This window comes from Mustela nivalis (assembly GCF_964662115.1).
Source record: "Mustela nivalis genome assembly, chromosome: X".
NCBI lineage: Eukaryota > Metazoa > Chordata > Mammalia > Carnivora > Mustelidae > Mustela > Mustela nivalis.
The window spans coordinates 95,885,059-95,907,208 of NC_139040.1; the positions used below are offsets into that span (position 1 = coordinate 95,885,059).

A 22,150-nucleotide genomic window follows, 5' to 3' on the forward strand; every position below is an offset into this window, starting at 1 on the left:
GAGCCGAGTGAAAATGGACTCATGGTACATCCTTGTACATCTAAAAAGGTAGGAAGCAAATGCCAGGGGGAACATGGTGTGGTATGACTGGAAGAGCTAGTACAATATGCTAGTTCCGATGTTGGTTGGCCCTTCCATATCCATTCGTATGGCCTTGCCCACCACACCTGCTTCTACATACGATGCAGCCTGGAAATGTTAAACACTTGCTTTCTCAGGCTCCCTAGTGGCTAAGGGTAGCTGTGTGCCCCAACTCTGGCCAAGGGGACTGGAGAATGCCCGCCAGGTTCTTCTCGTAAAGGAAAAGCTTGGTTGCAGATAAAACTGAGGATGCCTCACCAAGAACCAGACTCTTAACTCTAGAGAACAAACAGATGGTCACCAGAGGGGAGGGGGTGGGGGGATGGGTGGAGCAGGGGCTGGGAATGCAGGAGGGCACTTGCCCGGATGAGCACTGGGTGTCGTATGGAAGGGTCGAATCACTGCATTGTGCACCGGAAACGAAGAGTACACGGCTTGGTAACTAACTGGAGGTTAAATACAAACTTAAACGGAAAACTGGGACTGCCTCTTCATGCTCCTTCCTGTCTTAAACGAGGGCTCGATGCCTAGAGTCGCAGCAGCCATCTGGTTACCATCAGGCAATAAGCCAACATGCAAAGAACGGCTGAGCAGGAAAGACATGAAGAGCGGAAAGCCCTGACAATGAAGCCCAGCGCCTGCAGCAGCTCAGACTCCCTGCCTCCAGACTTCTTCTCATACAAAGTAACCGAATGTTTGTATTGCTCAAGCCTTTGTAATGAGCACCGCCTAAGCCATTCTGCTGTAAGTCTGATACCTCTTCTAATTAGATAAATCCTTTGTCTCTTGCCAGTCATTGCAACTGTCTGGTTTTGTCCTGTCGGTCTCCCGCCTGTAAAACAGTCTATTTGTGTGCTCTAGAAAAGGTTCTCATTCATGACCTAAATGCCAAACACAAGAGCCTCTTTGCAGCCCTCATCCTATGTCAAATGCCCTTGGTGTCTGGCTTGGTGCAGCCTCCCTTCCTCTTTCCTCCACGGATTTGCACGGCATTGCTCCAACTCTGCTGCTTCTCTCTGGCTCCTCGGCCATGGCCCCCGTTAAAGCTGTGTGCTCCCCAAACTTCCATGTTTGGCCCTCTCTTCCCCACCCCATGTTGGCCCCCTGCTTGACCACCCGCCACTGTGTCCTTGAATAACAGTAAACCATAGTTAGCAGGCATTTTTCTAGAATGGTGACATTAGCCCAAGTATGGAAAGAACTGAGCTTCCTCGTCATGTCTAGTGGGCCTTACCCGAGCAAAGAGTGTCTCTGGCAGCCACAGTCCTTTTAGGGAACAAGGACCAAGGACAAGGTGGCACAAAAACATGCTATATTTGCTGTTGCTTCCTGCGGCACACATCTTTTAAGCTGCGTATTCTTGGATAAACAAACAAGGATCCTATACTCTGTGTGTGTGTGTGCACTCATGTACACGTGTTGTGAGCGTATAGTCACTTCAAGTCCAGCCAAACTGTAACCCCATCTGAGATTTAGGTCTCCAAGTGTGGAAATTATGAAAGTGCACTGAAGTTATTTGTTCACATTTGTTTTCATCCCGAGACTACAAGCTACTGCAGGTCAGAGGCTGTCACTCTCAGCAAGTGCTTGTTGAAAAGCATGGACCCATATTTGCTGGAACAGTTTAGGGCTCTGGAGGATAAATGGCTTCACTACATGAACCCCTGAGATCACCTTCAGTTCTGGGACTTCCAGTGCCCCCCCAGTGTGAGTGAGATATTACATGTAAGTGTAATCACTTACCCTCACAGTGTATGTTCTCCCTCCAACTCTGTCCCGTGCTTCTAAAACCAAAACGTTAACGTCATGTTCAGCTAAGAGTTTGGCAGCAGACAATCCTAAAAGGAAAAACAAAAAGAAAAACAAAAACGAAATCAAGGAACATATTAAGACCCAAACGTGAGACAGCCAGGAGTTAGGCAGACCTATACATAAAATGAAAGCAGGGCATCATATGTAACCCTTCATTTTGCTATCTTTCTAATAAAGTCTGACCATACTGTGATCGATTAAGCCACCAATTTGATAATGTTGCCTATATTACATTATCATAATTTTATCATCTCTTATAAAATGTAATTGTTTTTAAAATATATGTATTTTTGGTGATAATGAAATCCTATTTAAGAGAATGTGCTAAACTCCTAAATCAACCCTTATTGTGCCCTTCTTCCAGAAAACCCGATTGCATAAACAGAAGAGTTTGTTTTCTTGGAAACTTCCCCTGGCTACAACAGCCCTCAATATATCTGTGCTTTTCTCAACTTAAAAACCCCTTGTAGGGGCGCCTGGGTGGCTCAGTCAGGTAAGCGTCTGACCCTTGACTTCAGCTCAGGTCTTGACTTCAAGGTTGTGGGTTCAAGCCCCACGTTGGACTCCACATTGATTGCAGAGCCTACTTAACAGAACAAAACCCTTATAATCACATCTTATGAATTCTATCTGAATTATATGCTTGCTAGGGCTTGTTTTTCCCACCAGATTCAAAGTTACCTAAGGTAGGAATCATGCATCACACTATTCGTTGGCTCAAAGCTGAGAATGGGTTTTTCACATCTAAATAAAAACCGTCATAAAAGATGGATTTAAAACCTAATACAGTAATACCAGAAAAGGGAAATGTTGCAGATTAACATTATTATTGTGACAAAAGGGTTAGGAACCTACCGATAGGGACTCCAACTGGCCAAAGATGGAACAATCTAAGTATCAAATCAAATTAACAACTGCAGGGGGGGAGATAGGGCAGGGGGAAAAATACAAAATAACTGCAGTGGCTGAAATCCATAAATTCCTAATAATACTAAACCAATTAAAAAAAAAAACTCTCCCTGGATCTTTGGAGAAGGATAAGGAACCACCTCACCAGTTTGGAAATGCCTAAAGGAAAAGAAAAGCATCTGGCATTCATTCTACCTCTCCTACTTGCAGTGAACTGCAAAGCATCCAAACAGCTAACAAAGGGAGATTCTGCACCTAAAAGCATGCTAGCTAATCAGTGAAGACAAATAAAATTAGAACATCAGCATGCTGCAATGCCTAATCAACTGATGGACCTAGTGTAATAAGCATCAACATCTGCTAACATCACACAAAAAAGAGAGATTACCAGATATTATCTGCCTCCTGATGGAACAACACACCAGCATCTATGAAGTCATTAAGAAGGAAAGAAGGGGAGGGAGACAAGGGGCAAATACTAAATTCTAATGTGATCAAGCTTCTAGATCTTCTACTTTAGGGCAGAGGAACATGTTTAAATAGTACTACTGCGATGCAATCAAGAAAAGCCAGATTGTAGGAAATCCTACAGGACTACCCTGGTATTTGTTTTTGTTTTCTTGTTTGTTTTTTAACGACTTGCCCGTTCCTGTTCTCTTCCCCCTCTTTATCCATTGCAGGCTTTTCCCATAATCAATCTCATACATGTCTTGACGTCTGCTCTCAGAGGACCCAGACCGTCACAGCATTTTGTCCATATACAGAATCAAGGATAATCTGGGTTTAGAAGATCTAGAATGTGGGGAGGCTAAACCATAATATCGAGCACTGCTATCTGCTAATACTTGTATGTAGTTTTGACCCCTTCAAGTACAATGTAACATTACACTGCCAACATTCATGAAAGATTTAGGTATGCAACAAATCTTTGGAATCTGCTCATAAAGAAAGCATCCATCCTGTGACATTTAAATAAATTCAAACCAATGTCTGCAAACCTTGGTGCAATGTGTTCTCGGGGACAGAGCCAAAGGCTTCTTCTGCTGAGGGTCATTTAAAAAAAGAATGAAGTTGATATTAAACATCTATTGATGCACAGATCTTCTAATGTCAAAGTACCACTCTATATTTAAAAGCAGAGAAACTCAGATACAAAAAGGTTCCTTTCTTCCCAGTTCGTCTTAATCAGTCAAACTATAAACAAATTAGAAAAATAAAGCCAAGGGTTTACTAGAATTCATCGGTTGGTAGCTCCTCCTCTAAAGGAGGAGAAAGTCGCCCTCTGCATGCTGCCTACAAAGAAGCTGAGATGGTTCTGACCTCCAGCAGCTGTGGGTCCCACAGCGTCCCGCTCCTGGCACCTAAGGCAGCCTAGCAGCTGGTTTGGGGCTACATATACAGATCAGGTTCATGTGCCTTGCCTGTTACCATCCCTGGGAGTTGATTTCATTGTCCCCATATTCCAGATGAGAAAGCCAAGCACCCAAAATGACCACAACAAAGTCTCCAGAAAAGTGAATGGTTTTACTTCTCACACCCTCACTTGGAGCCTGAGCAAAATCAAATTTAATGTGTAACTCTAAACGAGTTTGGCAAGTGGCGTTCAGTGCCAATAAAGAATAAGCACCACTGGGGATTTTGGAGGGGATTGGGGGGAGCGGGACGAGCTGAGTTGGGACAATGACCACACCAGGAAAAAAGTCATTTTTGGATATAAACAAAATTAAAAAGCTGACCACAAGGGTTGTTTCTGCATTCCAGGAAAATGATTGGGCCTATCTCAGCAAGGAAAGATTCAACTCTTAGTTAAGAAATAAAGAGAATATTTAAAACATTTTAAAAGGATTTCAGAAAAAAAATGCTTTTAAAAAAGATCTTGGGGGTGGCTGGGTGGCTCAGTTCGTTGGGCATCCGACTCCTGATTTCAGCTCAGATCACGATCTTGGGGTTGTGAGATGGCACCCGTGTAGGGCTCCACGCTCAGTGTCTCATGTGTGCTCGCTCTCTCTCTCTCTCAAATAAATAAAATCTTTAAAAACGTCTAGGAATTTGAAGAGGGAAGATGTAAACTATCTAGAAAAAATATTTCTTCTACAACACTGAATAAATGGGGTTCCAAGGTTTCAGTTTGTGTGTTTATTGTGAACAAGATAAGGAACTTCCACAATAATTAAAAGATTAGAAAATACTGAATATGGAAATAAAAGCTAGGGCAATTTTTAAAAAAAGTTATTTAAAGATATATTTATTTGAGAGAGAAAGAATGTGCGCACATATGAGGAGTTGGAGCAGAGGGAGAAGGAGAGAAAATCTCTCAAAACCCTGAGACCATGACCTGAGCCAAAATCAAGAGTTAGGTGCTTAACCGACTGAGCCACCCAGGGGCCCAAAAACTTGTTTCTGAATAATAATAATTAATTTTGAATAGATAATTCAGTAAGTCGAAAATAAGGCACAGGCAAATACTTACAGTCCAGGAAGTTTTTCTACTATTATAACTGTGGCTGTTGATTTGAATGAAACTGACGCCTGCTTCAAGGTCAAGGTCTTGGATATTCCTTAACTCCTATTTTGTTCTTACTCTGTGTATCACTATGTATCACTTCCCCCATCACCACAAAACTCAATAATCATTCACAGAAAAATGTCATATCTCAATTGTCAACTCCACAGATTAGCTTAAAGGCTTCTGCCTTTAACTTTCAAAATATTTACTTAGCTTTTTTTTTTTTTTTTGTAAATGGGGTAAAATTTTTAGAAAAGAAAAGGCTTTTACGTCTGAAGGCAAGTCACCAAATACAATGTAGCTATTGCAAAATGGATTTTATTATTTTTTAATTGAAATATAGGGCTCCCCACAAGGGTAGCTACCATCTGTCACCATACAACGCTATTACAATACCATAGACTATATTCCTTATGCTGGACCTTTCCTCTCCATGACTAATTCCTTCCATAAAAAGATTTTATACTCAAATTCTTTAATTTTCATATTTGTTATGAACAGAATAAATCTCATATAGATTTAAGGTTCATCTTTTTCCAAAGAAAAATAGATCAGCCAAAGCTAAGAGCACTGAATGCCATAGCTCCTCACTTCATTCATTTTTCCATCATTTCATTGCCACATGGAAGCCTGAGTGATAGAAGAGACCTGCCCCCCACCCAACCCTCCTGGTAGGCACCATCACCCCTCCCCTGCCAAAATAAGGAAAGGGTTTGTTATAGTGGTATGCTGCTAAATGGTTAACAACCATCTCTGGGCTGTGGGGAGGGAGAGGACACCTGATTTGTACCACTGGGGTTTCTGTGGTGTATAGACATTCCCATGATGTCTGATTTCAAACTACTTATTTCAAGCTACCCACACGGTATCACCGAATGTGGAATTGGAAAGAGGCCTCCCCAGCTGGTAGAAGCCGGCTCCCCCACACACTGTTAGAGGTATAAACTCTCGGCCTCAGATCTGTGTGGAGAGGTATAGAGTCAGGGAGGGGAGAGTGTGTATTAAATCAGCAGGTGTATGAGATACAAGTGTCCTTGTGTCTAAAGTCTCTGGTTCTCCCACAGAGAAGCTCCATTTGGAGGGGAGAGGTCTAAGTGGGCACTGGTAGAATCTACCATTCATTGCACATGCACCTAGAGCTGTTCCTCTCCCAAATCATGGCAAAGCAAACTCCTTAGGAGGGAAAGAGCCCAGGACTCTCAAACGTCCTGTGGTTTTCTATGAGGGTTAAGAGCCTGGAAAAGTCATGTCACAAAGAGTTTGATCAAGGCTTACTGTGTAAATCAGGATCTGATCACTTTTAAAATGCAAAAAAAATCTGAAAAACAGGAAAATCAGAGGAGCAGGGCACAAGCAAATCTTGAATCATTCTGCCATTAAGTAGCTTAAATAGGAACGAGGAGTTTAAAACAATACAGTTCCTCTCCCAATATTTCTTCTATCATTTGGGTTTCACATAAACCAAAATAAAACAGGTGAAAGGATGTATTAGATAAGTTTAAAAAAAAAAAAAGCCAGGCTGCTTTTAAAAACACACACCAGGGCCCCTGGGTGGCTCAGTGGGTTAAAGCCTCTGCCTCCGGCTTGGGTCATGGTCTCAGGGTCCTGGGATGGAACCCCACATCGCATCGGGCTCTCTGCTCAGCAGGGAGCCTGCTTCCTCCTTTCTCTCTCTGCCTGCCTCTCTGCCTACTTGTGATCTCTGTCTGTCAAATAAATAAAATCTTAAAAAAAAAAATAAAAACACACGTCGTCTGAGAGTTCAGGCAACTGTTTTGTTTTGTTTTATACAACAATACTGAAAAATTGTGCTTGTTCTGAGACACTATACAGCAAATAGAAGCAAAATACTTTCCTTAGTTTTCTTTTTTATCTAATTAATTAATTAATTAATTACCCAGGAGGGCCCAGAGGAGACAGGCAGCAGCGGTGCTGCTATGGCAACCTCAGACCAAGCTCCAGCTTCTTAAAGCCACTGCCCTTGGAAATGACGTTCCAGCAGACTCTGCACTGCCTCCCAACGTCCAGCTGTGCCTAACCTCCCCACAGAAACGGTACAGGCAATGATCTCACCCACGCGGTGCACCTGGCAATGGAATTAATCATACCTGCAATGAAGCCTTCCAAGAAATGGTCCTCAGCTTCCTGGGATAGAAATCGGTTACTGTGGAACCTGGCCTCACACTTAGCCCCACCTCCTCTAGCTCGCTGAGGGCCCTTCCCTTCACTGTCCTTCCTCAAGGACCTGCATTATTACTTTATTTGACAGAAAAGAAGCAATTCGTCCATTTGACTCGTGCTACCCTTTCCAGTTCAATTTCTGGTGTTGCTTCCACAACAGATGATCTGGTGTCTTTTCCACTCCTTCACCAGAACAAACCTTGAAACAGAGCCCATTCCTCGTGACAAGTGTCTGGGGAACACACTTTCAATACAGGCAGGTGTTTTCCTCTTCTGTCACACTCTGTCCCTGTCAGCCTGTTTTATTTTTCTTCTTCCCCCCAAGTGCCACCTGGCACCAGACACAAAGCGTTTATGGCACCTGCACTAGAATGCAGTCCCCAAGCAAGGTGGGTCACAGAGGCATCTCCAGCTCAATATGTCTCAAGCAGGACACTTGCTATCTCCCCAGAACTCAGTCCTCTCCCCCAACCCTCTGCAACTCAGTATATGGCACCACCATTCACTCAGACGCTCTGGCCAAAACTCTCGAAGCTATTCCTGATTCTTCTCCTTTTGTCACTTACTTCATCCATTCAAGGGGCAGGTCCTCTTGGTTGTGGCCTCAGACTATGTTCTGAATCTGCCTGCTTCCCATTGCGACCACAGACACTCTGGTCCAAGCCATGGTGGCCTTTTGCCCTCACCCAAGGCACCATGATCTCTTGCCCAGAGATCTGACTCATAACTAGTGTGTTATGACTTTTTTGAGAACAGAAATGTGTTATACGTCTTTGCATCCCTAGAACAGACCCTGCCATGTTGCAGGTGCTTAAATGCTTGTTGCAATGACTAGAATAATCTCATACTGAGAAAATGAAACCATGCTCACCTGGATGAGGGCAACAGGGAAGTTTCTAATGCTTGGATTGTATTTATCTCGAGCAGCTAAGGAGACTGAAAAGGACAAGGCGCCACATAATTTTAACCTTTGTGTCTAAGCCAGCCAGCGGAGTCTATACTACTAGTACATTTTCTGGTCTCTGATCCAGTATTGTACTTTTTAGCAAAACGGAACAGAGAGGATCAGTGTATACACAAACCTGTCCTGGACACATATAACCATTCCAATCTATGTATCCATCCTTACGTCCAACTGCAATGTGTCCTTCCTTTCAGAGAAATAATTCTCTGCTTTTGAAAATGCCAAATCTTCTAATCCCTTTGATAAGCTAAAAAGACAGTGCTGTCTCAAATGATAAATAGATGAAAACTAACAATTAACTTCAATTTGCCCGGAATTCGACAGACTGGTTGTCTAGACAGTCCTAATTTATTTGATTATTGTTCAGCATTCATCTTTACTTTAGACAAATGGATTTCATCCGAGTTTGGGAATGCAATTACCCCTTAATTCATGATCCACCCCATTCTTTTACTGAAACTTTAAAAATATACCAAGGGGTGGGGGGTGGGTATGCCTGGGTGGCTCAGTCGGTGAAGTGTCTGCCTTCGGCTCAGGTCACGATCTTGGGGTCCTGAGATCGAGCCCCACATCAGGCTCCCTGCTCAGTGGGGAATCTGCTTCTCCCTCTCCATCTGCCCCCTCATCCCACTCATGTTCTCTTCTCCCTTAAATATATAGTTTTTTTAAAAATACACCAAGGGCCCTCCACACTGCTGTCCCTAGATTCTGCACACTAAGATGCACTTTGGTTTAAAGTGATAGTTTCAAAAATATTTTATGGGAACACTAGTCCTCAATATGTTCAGGGGAGAAGTATCAATGTTCATGGATGTTGCAACATACCTCATTTCTCCCTCTGGGAAATGTGTGGCACATGCTGGCATAATAAAGGGCCCTAATAAGTCCTGCAGTGAAGAGACCCAGTCAACTCAGTATTTCTCCACCTTTTGCCTTTTTATTTATTTATTTATTTTAAATTGATTTCTTTTTTTTTTGAAGATTTTTATTTATGTATTTGATAGACAGAGCTCACAAGTAGGCAGAGAGGCAGGCAGAGAGAGAGGAGGAAGCAGGCTCCCCGCTGAGCAGAGAGCCCAATGCGGGGCTTGATCCCAGGACCCTGAGATCATGACCTGAGCAGAAGGCAGAGGCTTTAAACCACTGAGCCATCCAGGTGCTCCAACCTTCTGCCTTTTTAAAAACACTACTCCTCGAAACACACTTTGGAAAAGCTGTTTTCATCTTTTATAAGAGTATCCAAATATTGATAGTTATAAACTCCCCTGGACAGGGACCCAGGTGAATGATACCTAGAGCACAAGCTAAGGGTTCTGAAGCAAAACCTGAGGGCAGCTACTGCTTATGCTCTGCTGGCTCTCCTAGTTCTTCCTCTTAATTCTTAGAAGTGACATTTTTCTTCAACGTTCACATTCATCACCACCTAGGAATGTGTAGATTGTGTATCACATATTAAGCTTTTAACGTTAACTTTCTATTATTCAGCAACGTGATCTCTGGCCAACAGAATTCTTATATAACTGCACGTTTGGACTCTTGGACTCTACACTCTGAGGACAATAAAAAGTATAGTCAAACATCACCTCTTACCAAAGGTTTAGAAGCAATGTTCCCAAAGCAGGAAAACAGAAATTTTGCTCCTGGTGTGCAGTAAGCACACGATCAACAGATTATCAAATGAATGGATGAATGAGTGAATGAATGAGCAAACACGGACAGGCGTGCAAGAAACATTCTGGAATTTGGGGCGCCTGGGTGGCTTCTTGGGTTAAAGCCTCTGCCTTCGGCTCAGCTCATGATCTCAGGGTTGGCGGAGAGCCTGCTTCCCCCTTTCTCTCTGCCTGCCTCTCTGCCTACTTGTGTTCTCTCTCTGTCAAATAAATAAATAAAATCTTAAAAAAAAAAAGAAAAATTCTGGAATTTAAGCCACGGCTCAAAGAAAACCCATTTAACCTGGAAACGGTCACCTTAAACGTCATCTTGATGTGTCAACTATACCTCAATTAAAAAAATTTTCTAATTTTAAAAACAAAATAAATGACTTACCGGTAAGAAAAAAGAAGACAAGAAAAAAAAAAAAAGAAAAAGTTGTTTTTGTTGCATTTCAGAATTCACTCAAAACCCACAACACTTCTGTCAAGTCTTATTTCCTCTAAGAAATCCTACCCTTGTCTGTCATTTCCTGCTTCCCTTGTCTGTCCCACCACTGACCTCCTGAACCAACCTCAGACGCCAACAGCATTTCAGATTTCTAGTTGGAATGGCACAGAAAGTTCCTGGGCATCACCTGGTCAGTGGAGAGACAAGTGGACTCTCAGATAAACTGGAGAATTTCATTCTTCTACTATATTTTGTCAAATGCTCCCAATGACCGAGGAGCATAGGCTATCACGAATGCATGTTAAAGGGATGTCTGGGTGGCTCAGTGGTTTAAAGCCTCTGTCTTCGGCTCAGGTCATGATCCCAGAGTCCTGGGATCGAGCCCCGCATCAGGCTCTCTGCTCAGTAGGGAGGCTGTTTCCTCCCCTCTCTCTCTGCCTGTCTCTCCACCTACTTGTGATCTCTGTCAAATAAATAAATAAAATCTTTAAAAAAAAACAACTGCATGTTAAATAACAAATATATATTTAATATTAGTGGCTTAATTTCAATACCTAAAATCTGTATATACCAATCTTGGAAAACTATTTTCCAAAAAAAAAATCACATCAACCACCATAGCCTTCCATTTTCTTCACCTGTGTTGTCTCTCCACATTCAATTTTTCCAAAACATGTCTGGTTCACTGCTTAACTTATCATGGACTTAATATAGGAGACACATATGCCTTATTTTTCAGCCTAGATGTCTTGACTGTTTTTAATCATTGTCTATTTACACAGTCATTACTTGTAACTGTCTAATGACTTAGTCAATCCTTTGAATTTTCATTTTTCCACTACTTCTGCGAACTCTCAGTCTCAGCCCCAAATAGTTACACTACAGGGACAGTGATGCTGAAGACGTTTCCATAACAACTGATGTTGGCCTGGGGCAGGAGGAATAAGTCTATGAGTAAAAACTCATATTTTTTGGTGTAAAATTTCTTTTTTTAAAGATTTTATTTATTTATTTGACAGAGATCACAAGCAGGCAGAAGCAGACAGAGAGAGGTCGGGGGGAAGCAAGCTCCTCACTGAGCAGAGAGCCCAATTCGGGGCTCGATCCCAGGACCCTGAGACCATGACCGGAGGTGAAGGCAGAGGCTCAATCTACCAAGCCACCCAGGTGCCCCATGGTGGAAAGTTTCAATAGGTTTCATCAGATATTCAAAGGGAGACAGGATCCAAAATGTTAAGAACCACTGATGGAAACTAGTCAAACAACTGCTCCTCATGATCCTAAACACACCAGGTATGGACCTTTCAAAAAGGAAATAAATTCTTCTTATGAAAGTCATTTGACCTTAATAGGGTGTCCCATATTTTTAAATAAAAATGTTCATGCAGCAGTAACAGGCCATGTAACATATTCTAAAACATAAATTACTGTGCAACAATAGTTATCACTATGTTTTAGAGCATCAAGTGTCAAAGTAGAACAAAAATAAAGTTTACTGCAGTTCTAGAGACGGGCCTACGGGGCAAGCCCAGCGAGGCAGGGTAAAGAAGCAGCACTGCCCTGATGGTCAACGTTTTAGGGGCCCAAAGTCAAGAATTTTTTGGCATTTGGTAATTTACTTGATCCCTTGGAGCCTCTGTGTTGGTCCCTGTAAGGGCTTACAGGCTGTAATTCTGTGACCTTTGAACATGGTTAATATGTAATAAATCCAACTCTCAAAGCTTATCATCTGATGTTTACGTTCTTATTGACACTTTTACCGAATCAATTGATTAATTATTGCTATAAAGTGGGGGTTTGTTTACTTTGGCTTAGCAACAACTACAAAAGGGTTTTGAAACTAAGGCTCAGAGAAGTCATGGAGAAGGTGTGAATGAGCATGTGTAAGAGAGCTCCAGACTCTGATTTAATTAAGTTAGTGTAGGATGTCAGTGTGAGAGATCATGCAAACTGTTTCCAGAATACAACATGGAGGGAAAAATGTGTAGAGGAGGATATTCAAAAGAGAAAGCTGAAGAGACAGACAGTAGGACGACTACTAATTACTAAAAGAGATGCTGGAAGATACATTACATATAACATAGCCCAACTTAATCCAACCTCTAATTGTATAGATGACAAAACCCACAGCTAAAAGATTTTACACTGCCCTGGGGGCACCTAGCTGGCATAGTCAGTAGAGTGTGCATGAGTTTGAGCTCCACACTGGGTATAGAGATGACTTAAAAAATTGTTTTAATGGGCGCCTGGGTGGCTCAGTGGGTTAAGCCGCTGCCTTCGGCTCAGGTCATGATCTCAGGGTCCTGGGATCGAGTCCCGCATCGGGCTCTCTGCTCAGCAGGGAGCCTGCTTCCTCCTCTCTCTCTGCCTGCCTCTCTGCCTACTTGTGATCTCTCTCTGTCAAATAAATAAATAAAATCTTAAAAAAATTGTTTTAAAATGTGGAAAAAAAAAGATTTTAAGCTGCCCTAATTCATAATGCCAACATAATAAGGAACAGATCATCCAGAAGAAAATACAAATTCCTGGCAAAACTATAAAATATTTTTCACCATAAAGGCAAAGAACAATCCTAACCATCAACTTGTCTCAAAGCTTACAATAGTAAAAAATGTAACTAAACTTCTTTTGGCTGATTTTGTGTAGTTCTGATCACTCAAACCTAACATAAGAAGGAGCTGTCATTATGAAATCTACCCAATCTCATACACGCAAGCAGTCTTCAAACAAGTGCTGCCTGGATGTCTGTGCTCTTGCAAAACCCTTGTATGTGATATAAAATGACAACAGAGGCTGCCTGGGTGACTCAGTCAGTTAAGCCTCTGCCTTCGGCTCAGGTCAGGGTCCCATGGTCCTGGGATCAAGCCCTGCGTTGGGATCCTTGCTCAGCAGGAAGTCTGCTTCTCCCTCTGCCCTTCCCCCTGCTTGTGTAAATAAATAAAAATCTTTAAAAAAAAATTTTTTTTTAACTACAACAGGGGGCGTCCAGGTGGCTCAGTGCGTTAAAGCCTCTGCCTTCAGCTCAGGTTGTAATCTTGGGGTCCTGGGATGTAGCCGAACATCGGACTCTCTGCTCGGCGAGGACCCTGCTTCCCGCTCTCTCTCTGCCCGCCTCTCTGCCTGCTTGTGATCTCTGTCAAATAAATAAATAAAATCTTAAAAAAAAAAAAAACTACAACAGAACCTCAGTCTTTCTGGGTACACTTGAATCCAAAAACTGGCAAGATTGGTTATATATAGATTAATATGTGTATGTCATACCTGCACAAAGACTGTATGACCCATAGTCTCCAATAACAAACTCCCACCTTTCAACTTCTCAATCATGGGTCTCTGTGACGTAATTACGCTAATTACACTGTACTTAGGTCTATTGTTAAATGCATTTTTCACATTAGCTGAGGATTGTGTGTCGGGTCAAGCCAATTAGTACTGGCTACATGTGAAAACGGCCCATTAAATGTTAGCTAAACCCCACATCTCATTCAACCATGAAGATTTCAAAAAAATCAGAACCCAAATATTCTAGCATTCTTTGTTCAACATCAAAAAAGTTCCTAAAGTGAAAGGATGCTCATTTAAGAAAAAAACACAAAATAGAGGCAAAGACATGTCCTAAAAGGCAGAATATTAGTGCCCCATCTGCACTGAACCTCAGAGTATCTGAATAACTATGGTGCCGCAAAAAAGCAGCATTTGTAAATGTTTTTTGTAATCACTACCAAACCACAACCGTATGTTGCCAAGTTCTGAGTTAAAATGCCAAAAATGCTCTCAGCAAAAAGGATTCTTCAGGGTGATGCATTTCAGCAAAAAGGGAAATTGCGGTATGTTGTGGACTCCGTTGTCAGAATTCAGAGGATTAGTCAACCTTCTTGCAAAACAGCTTTTCTGTCTCAGAGGATGAAAAGGATTCAATCTCCACTGATTTTATACAGTCCGGACTTCTGGGTGGCTAGTGTGCTCAATTCTTTAAGCAGAATTCGGCTCATGGATAAAAATATAAGGGAGGTCCTCTACTTAAACACTAGTTGGAAATAATCTCTTTCCATGTGACACTTCAAAATTTCCAAAACGTGGAAAAACTCTTCCACTAAGTGTTTTCACTTAAAAACTTATCTTTCAAGGTCCCAGCACTTGTTCATACTCATGACAATAATGTTTCTTCCACTGTTCTAATGTCGATTATTCTCTTACTTGATTCCTTCTTGCATAAGGATGAGGCACCTTATGGGCAGGGAAACTACTTACTCATCATCAGACCTTTTCCCCCGAGATTTAGCCACTGCCTGGCATAAGGCAGAGGCTCCCAAAGGGCTTCAATGAGTCCAGGCAGCAGAGCCATCTCTGCTCATAATAAGTTGCTCTGAGGAGCAGAGCTTTCCCCTTCCCTAGATGTGTTCAAAGCTACAGCCAGATCATCACCAAGGACATGCCGCAGAGACGATTGAAATCTTAGGTGAATGGACCAGACTGCCTGGCAAAAACCCCTTGGGCCCAAAGACTCTGAAATACACATTGACCCCTGGAGGTGGGCTTTTTTCCCCCTTTTCTTTTTCTCCCCCTACAGACAGCCAATTCAGAAATTCTAGGTTCGGGGTAGATTTTAAAATCGTATGCCACTGGGTTTCTGTCATTTGTTGTATCTGTGTCAGCTCCTGCCTAAGAACTAGCATCAACGGTCAATGACTAAATTGCTATAGTTAAAATAACATCAAGAAATAGACACAGAAAATAAGTGTGCATTGTTAGACACAGATGACAAACACTAACAGGGAAAAATCAAGGGCAGCCAGAGTGATTAAGGAAAGGGTCTTTAGGGTAGCTGGGTGGCTCAGATGGTGAGGTGTCTGCCTTTGGCTCAGGTTATGGTCTCAGGGTCCTGGGATTGAGCCCTGTGTTGGGCTCCCTGCTCAGCAGGAAGTCTGCTTCTCCCTCTGTTTTCCTTCTCCCCCCACCCCCCCATTCCAGCTTGTGTGTGTACGCTTACTCTCTCTCTCAAATGAATAAATAAAATCTTTTTTTAAAAAAAGGGTCATTAATCAGATGTTGAAGAATGAATAAAATGTAAACGGTCAGAGAGAAACACTCCCATGTTAAGAAAGACAAAAACAAGGAAGCGGTGAAGGGACAAAATAAACATGGAGTAGCACCGTTGACAAGACAGCAGTGTGCCTCCATGTTGGGGACAGTGGGGGATGTTAGTTGTCTAACTAAGTGGGGTTGACAACTGAGCGTATGGAGGGAAGCTTGAGGGGCTGGTAATAGACCACTGAAGGAAAGTCTTGAGCAGAAGAGCAAGATGATGAAAGAAGTGTTTAAAAATTCAAGTCTGGGGACGCCTGGGTGGCTCAGTGGGTTAAGCCGCTGCCTTCGGCTCAGGTCATGATCCCAGGGTCCTGGGATCAAGCCCTGTATCGGGCTCTCTGCTCAGCAGGGAGCCTGCTTCTCCCTCTCTCTCTGCCTGCTTCTCTGCCTACTTGTAATCTGTGTCTGTCAAATAAATAAATAAAACCTTAAAAAAATTCAAGTCTGGGGACGCCTGGGTGGCTCAGTTGGTTGGGCGGCTGCCTTCGGCTCAGGTCATGATCCCAGCGTCCTGGGATCGAGTCCCACATCGGGCTCCTTGCTCTGCAGGGAGCCTGCTACTCCCTCTGACTCTTCCTTCCACTCTGTCTGCCTGTGCTCACTCTCATTCACTCTCTCTCTGACAAATAAATAAATAAAATCTTTAAAAAAAAAATTCAAGTCTGGTTATGGAATGAGTAAGTCATGGGGATGAAAGGTACAGCATATATGAAAGGGAATATAATCAATAGTACCGTACTACAGTGTAATGGTACACATGGTAACTACACTTCTGGTGAGCCTAGAATAACATATAGACTTAACCAATCTCTATGTTGTATATCTGAAATGAAACGAATGTAACATTATGTGTCAACTATGCCCAAATTGAAAAAAAATATCAACTCTGGGAGAACACTGCAGGATGGACATGAAGGGAGAGCCCAAAGTAAAGGGTAGCCATTGGAAAGATGGTCATAACCTGATGAGCCAAAGGGGTCCAGAGTCTATCCTGGGGATGGGGGAGTCACTGGGTATGGAGAAGAGGAAAAGCCCAAACAAGGAATTAGAAGGATCTGTTGGCTGGGTGTAAAGGATTATGGTGCCAAGAACAGAGCCAAGGCAGTGAGGAAGAAAAGCTGGGTTGGAGGTCAAGGAGGCTTTTGGACATGCTGAATATGAAGCAAGAACAGGACATTAAAGGGTGAAATACCCAGGAGCAGATAATAGGATCTCAGAGAAAGAAATGGATCCAAACTAGAGACTTAAGAGCTTTCTATAGATAAGGGAAATCTCAAGTCCTAGAATGAGTAAGAAAGGGGAAAAGTGCATAAGAACACAACAGTGATCAACAGCTGAACCTCAAGCCATTTCAAAACTGGAAGTTCACAAAAATATGGGCGCAATGAAAGGAACAGTGTGGAATAAAAAATTCAGGATCCAAGTGTCACAGAATGAAAGGAGTTTCAAGAAGGACTTGATGATAGATGATGGATGACAAGTAAGGGCCAAAGCATATACCATATGCCATTATATTACTTACAAATGAGCAGGGGGGTCTCCCTTCTCCACTACTGACACAGTATATACAATTATGTAATTGATGAGTGGACAATAAAAGGGGGCTTGTGGCTATAAGACGTGCTCTGTTTTATTTTTTTTGAAGATTTATTTATTTTGGAGAGAGCATGCATGCACATGCATGATTGGAAGAGGGGAAGACAGAAGGAAACTTCAAGCAGACTCCCCACTGAGTATGGAGTCCCACACAGAACCTGATCTCAGCACCCATAAGATCATGACCTGTGCCACCAAGAGTCGGATGCTTAACCCACTGGGCTACCCAGGCATCCCTGTTTTAAGGTTCGTTTGTTTTTTGTTTTTGTTTTTGTTTTGTTTTGTTTTTTTAATGATGAGAGAGCTATATTAAGATGCTTCCACTCTTGGGTGCCTGGGTGGCTCAGTCAATTAAGCATCTGGCTTCAGCTCAGGTCACGATCCCAGGGTCTTGGGATCAAGCGCCGCAACCCCTTCTTCTCCTTCTTCTGCTCCCCCCAACTTGTGCTCTTTGTCAAATAAATAAATAATCTTTAAAACTGATATTGAAAAAGATGCTGCCATTCTTTATAGAGCCAAGATAGTTATCAAAAATGAAAGATAATTCTGTTACTATGGATTGATTTTGAGGAATGTCATTTGGAATTTGTACTCTTCTGGGAGCTACATTGTTATATAAAAGTAATGACACTGAAGATGCTGAGAATTGGCCATATATTATAAGTGTGTGGGTAGCATATTAAGGTGTTCAAGTTGTGATGGAAGTTTTAAGAAATATCCCAAAGCATTTAAAACTGATACAAGGATTAAGTCGCTCACGGCACTCTTCTAAGCACAGGCAAAAATGATGTGTTTCTGAGATGGGGTTCTCAAGAACCCCTTAAGCAATAACGCTTCTCGCCTGCTTATGAAATATCCAGTCTGTGTGCAGGGTTCAGCCTGAGCCAGACTTGCATCTACTTTTAATTTTAGCTGTGAACCATCCTGGGAAAGCACCACAGCCAGAATCCAATGTTTCTGGTCAGTTTTGGTGTTAAAGCCACTCCAATTGAGTGATGAGAGATGATTCTAGAGGAAGCTCCCTGGTTTTCCACTGTCACTAAGGGACTGGAAGCTGGTTGCTAGAATAGGTGTGTGAAATACTGTGCAATAAAGTCCCTCTGCTTTTCCTCACATGAAACAAATGAATAATGAATAATGATCAGAGACAGATCCAGGTTTTGAGGGGCCTGAAGCTTACATGATTTGGGTGCCCTCTTAAAGAAAAAAGAATTCAAGGTTACCAATACAAGACACAGTCTGAAGCTATTTATTCAGAATGAGGAGCAGAAGGCACCTGCAGTTTAAAGGCCATAAAGCAAGACGGTCACCGGCTCCACGATAAATCCACCTTGGCTCATGACCAATTATTAGGAATAAGATTTGGAAAGGGAGACACAACAGGTAATTGCGCAGAGGGAAAAGACAAGACAAAAACGCTCCTTAAGGAATACGGGAGCATAAAACAAGAAAAACAAAGATAAAATTCCAGAAAGAACCCCAAATTGTGAAGTGTGGATAATGGAGATGGGGGAAGAGAAAGAACTAATCACTTCATAGACCACACAATCAGAACATTTATTTCAACAATCACATTGCTTCTAGGAGGCATGCATGGGAGGACTAGGTTTTTGGGAAACACCAGTTCTCTTCACTGCAGGCACTTGGCAAGTGTTTGTTCAATGGATGAATGGAAACAAGAGAAATGTACTTCTTTTTCTTACTCTCCACCATGCTCTGCTTGCCTCTAATGTTCCAACATACATGCATGTTTTTGCGGGCACTGGCTAGAGTGTCAAAGCAACAGCTTGGGCCAACCTCTCCTCTGGAGATTCAGACTGTTGATCCTCAAGAGACCAAGTCAAGCTATCTCCACTCAAAATTGATTTTTAAGCATGCTCAGAGTCTCCCCCTCCTCAGATGATGCACACAAATGGCTACTGTGGGCCATTCTACTTAATTCCCTTCCACCTTCTTTCTGGCTCTTTCTAAATCAGATCCTGCAGGTATATTTCAGAAATTAGTGGGAATCTGGGCAGATTCATGCGGGACTCTAGCTAGGGCTGAACTGAAACACAATGCCTGAATTTCCAATTTTAGCAATTATGACAGCCGAAGTGACAACTGAATATATCAGTCATGATGAGGTTTCCAGGAAGATACAGGCAAGCCTTATGCACTTGGTCAGCTGCAAACCTAGGACAGGACCAGGGGAACCCAGGCTCCCCAGCTCCACACAGGACAGGATTCGGTCACTGGGAGCTGTTATGAAAGGACACAACAGGGAATGACCAGCTACAGGCCTCTGCTTCACAAAGGGATTCCCTTTGGGCAACACATGCCCTACACCTTCCTGCAAGTTCTAAAAAAACAGCCGGAGTAGGTTAAAACTAAGAGCCCATCCTCTCTCCTCTAAAACAAAACAAAAAAACAACGAACACGTTTTACTAAACGATTTTTCCTTCTTCACTTACCAAATTTTCTAAGGAAAAGATCTTGGAGAAGAGCAGAACCAGAATAACACTCTTACTACTTCAATACTACAAAAATCCCAACACTGATGTTCTGTTTAGGGCAAAGGACGTGAAATAAGTGAGGCAAAGCAGCCAGGTCTTAAATGGAAAAAAAAAAAAAAATCATTCAGCCCTTTTCTGGCTAAGTGGTTCAACTGCTGGAAAGTAATTGAAAGTCTCCAGACCTCAGTTACTTGGTTTTGTAAAATGGGGACGAGTACCCCTCTCACAGGACTGCTGAGGATTGAGGAAATGCTAGTCAAGTACCGAATATAACTGCACAGCGAGTGCTAATTAAATGCTAGTATTTAATAGTAGCAGTAAAATTATTGTTCTGCCTCCCCCAGTTCACACTACCGGCAAATCTGGCCCAACCCCCACTCTCGCCTCGCAGGATCCGGGCCCGGGCACTGTTGCATTGTTGCACTCCAGCAAGCAAGAGAGACCCCCCGCCCACCCCATATGCTGCTGCGCTACTGGAAGCCCCCCACCCCGGGCCGTCCAGGGGCCCTCAGGTTGCCACTATGGTCCATACTGACCTGAGATGCCGCCTCCTATCACGACTACGTCGAACATGTGGCCCGCGATACTCGACTTCTCCTCACTCTCCATGCTCTGGCTGAGACTCTCCCGGGGCGTAGGTATAGGAGTGGAGCGGGCCAAGGGCGGGGCGGGCCCTTCTACCGACTCTCTGGGGGAGTCCGGGGGCGGAGCCGATTCTTCCACCGACACTCCGGCAGAGCCCGGCACTGAGGGCGGAGCAGCCCCTCGCACTGCTGGGTCAGGGGAGCCCGGGGGCGGAGCCGATTCTTCCGCGGATGTTCGGGGGGCACCTGGCACTGAGGGCAGGGTGGACCCTTGTGCCGACCCTCGGGAGGCGTTCCTGGGCGTAAGAAGTCCTCGTACCGAATCCCAGGGGGAGCCGGGCACGGAGGGCTGGGTGGACCCTTGTGCCGACCCTCCGGGGTTGTTTTTGGGTGTAAGAGGTCCTTGTACCGAAACCCGGGGGGAGCCGGGCACGGAGGGCTGGGTGGACCCTTGTGCCGACCCTCGGGAGGTGTTCCTGGGCGTAAGAGGTCCTTGTACTGAACCCCGCGGGGAGTCGGGCACGGAGGGCTGGGTGGACCCTTGTGCCGACCCTCGGGAGGTGTTCCTGGGCGTAAGGGGTCCTTGTACCGAATCCCGGGGGGAGCCGGGCACGGAGGGCTGGGTGGACCCTTGTGCCGACCCTCGGGAGGCGTTCCTGGGCGTAAGAGGTCCTCGTACCGAATCCCGGGGGGAGCCGGGCACCGAGGGCGGGGTGGACTCGGAGAGCTGGGCGGATCCTTGCTGCGGAGCCGGGAGGGAGCTGAGCTTGGAGGGCGGGGCGGACCCTTGCAGCGACACTCGAGAGGAGTCCAAGAGCGGGGCAGATCCCGGCAGTGAACTCCGCGGGGTACTGAGCACTGATGGCGGGGGCGACCCTTGCACCGACACTCGGGAAGACTCCGAGAGCATAGCAGATGCGTCTACTGACAGTCGGGAAGAGCCGGGTCCTGAGAACTGATAGGATCCTTGCAGTGACACTAGCGGGGAGTTATTGGGTACGGGAGGCCCCTGCACCGAACTCCAAGAGGAGCCGATCACTGAGGGCGGGGCAAGCCCGAGTGCTGACACCTCGGGAGTGTTATTGGGTGTAAGAGGTTCTGGAATTGGTAACCTGAGGAAGCCAGGCGAGAAGGGCAAGACAAACCCTTGCCCTGATTCTTGGGTAGAGGTCGTGGATGTAGGACGTCCTGGTACTGATTCTCGGGAATAGACGAACACTGCGGGCGGGGTGGACTCAGATATCGACGCTAGAGGGGGAACTGAGAGCGAGGCAGGTCTTTGTACCGGTACCCGGGGGTGGCCTGCGTCAGGGGTGGAAGCTGGCGCGGCCCCATCGGCGGTGCTCTGGCTGGTGGCAGACATGGGGATCTGGTGGTTCAGGCCGCGGGCGCCGAAGCCCCCCAGGCCAATCCTAGAGTCTGTGTTGGTCCTGGGGCCGGGAGTGGAGCCGAGTTGGGCTGGCGCGCCGGAGCTCTTCTCGTATCCGGGGTCCGGTATGGAAGCGTTCGACAGGAAGCTGGAAAACGGACTGGAGAAGGTCCGCCACTCAGAACCGCTGCTCGACCCGGAGGCGGAGGATGTGACCGCGCCCAAGTTGGAGTCGGGGTCCGGGATACGGGAAGCTGTGCCCCCGGCTCCAGGCGCGGGCTCCGCCTCGCAGCCCCTCCCGCTGCCACTGACTCTGGAGGCGGCGGAGCTGTGTGAGCTCATGGTTCCGGAGCGCGCGGGGCGGGTGACGACGTTCTGCTCCCCGCCCCTCCCCCACGGGCGCGTGCCTCGCCAGCTCCTGGGTCCGGTACCCGCGCGCTCCCGAGGCCGCCCCAGCAGACTGGC

At 44.7% G+C, this 22,150-nt stretch overlaps 1 protein-coding gene and 1 long non-coding RNA gene across 3 annotated transcripts in view; one reads left to right on the plus strand and one right to left on the minus strand.

Moving 5' to 3' along the window:
• Window positions 1-22,121, minus strand: part of LOC309856494 (uncharacterized protein) — a 68,964-nt gene extending 46,843 nt beyond the window's left edge. Inside the window, exons 1-3 of one of the 2 annotated variants that reach the window (XM_082717781.1) lie at window positions 20,840-22,121; window positions 20,269-20,755; window positions 1,825-1,919 (exon numbers count right to left, since the gene is read on the minus strand). In XM_082717781.1, coding sequence (XP_082573907.1) covers window positions 1,825-1,919; window positions 20,269-20,755; window positions 20,840-22,027 — 1,770 coding nt within the window. In that variant the 5' untranslated portion in view covers window positions 22,028-22,121. Of the gene's footprint in view, window positions 1-1,824; window positions 1,920-20,268 lie in introns of both variants that reach the window. The other variant, XM_082717782.1, reaches the window with a different exon arrangement.
• LOC309856496 lies at window positions 435-3,813 on the plus strand. Its single transcript, XR_014307229.1, has 3 exons — window positions 435-825; window positions 2,258-2,386; window positions 3,483-3,813. It is a non-coding gene; the product is annotated as an uncharacterized lncRNA (long non-coding RNA).
• Window positions 22,122-22,150: the final 29 nt, after the last annotated feature.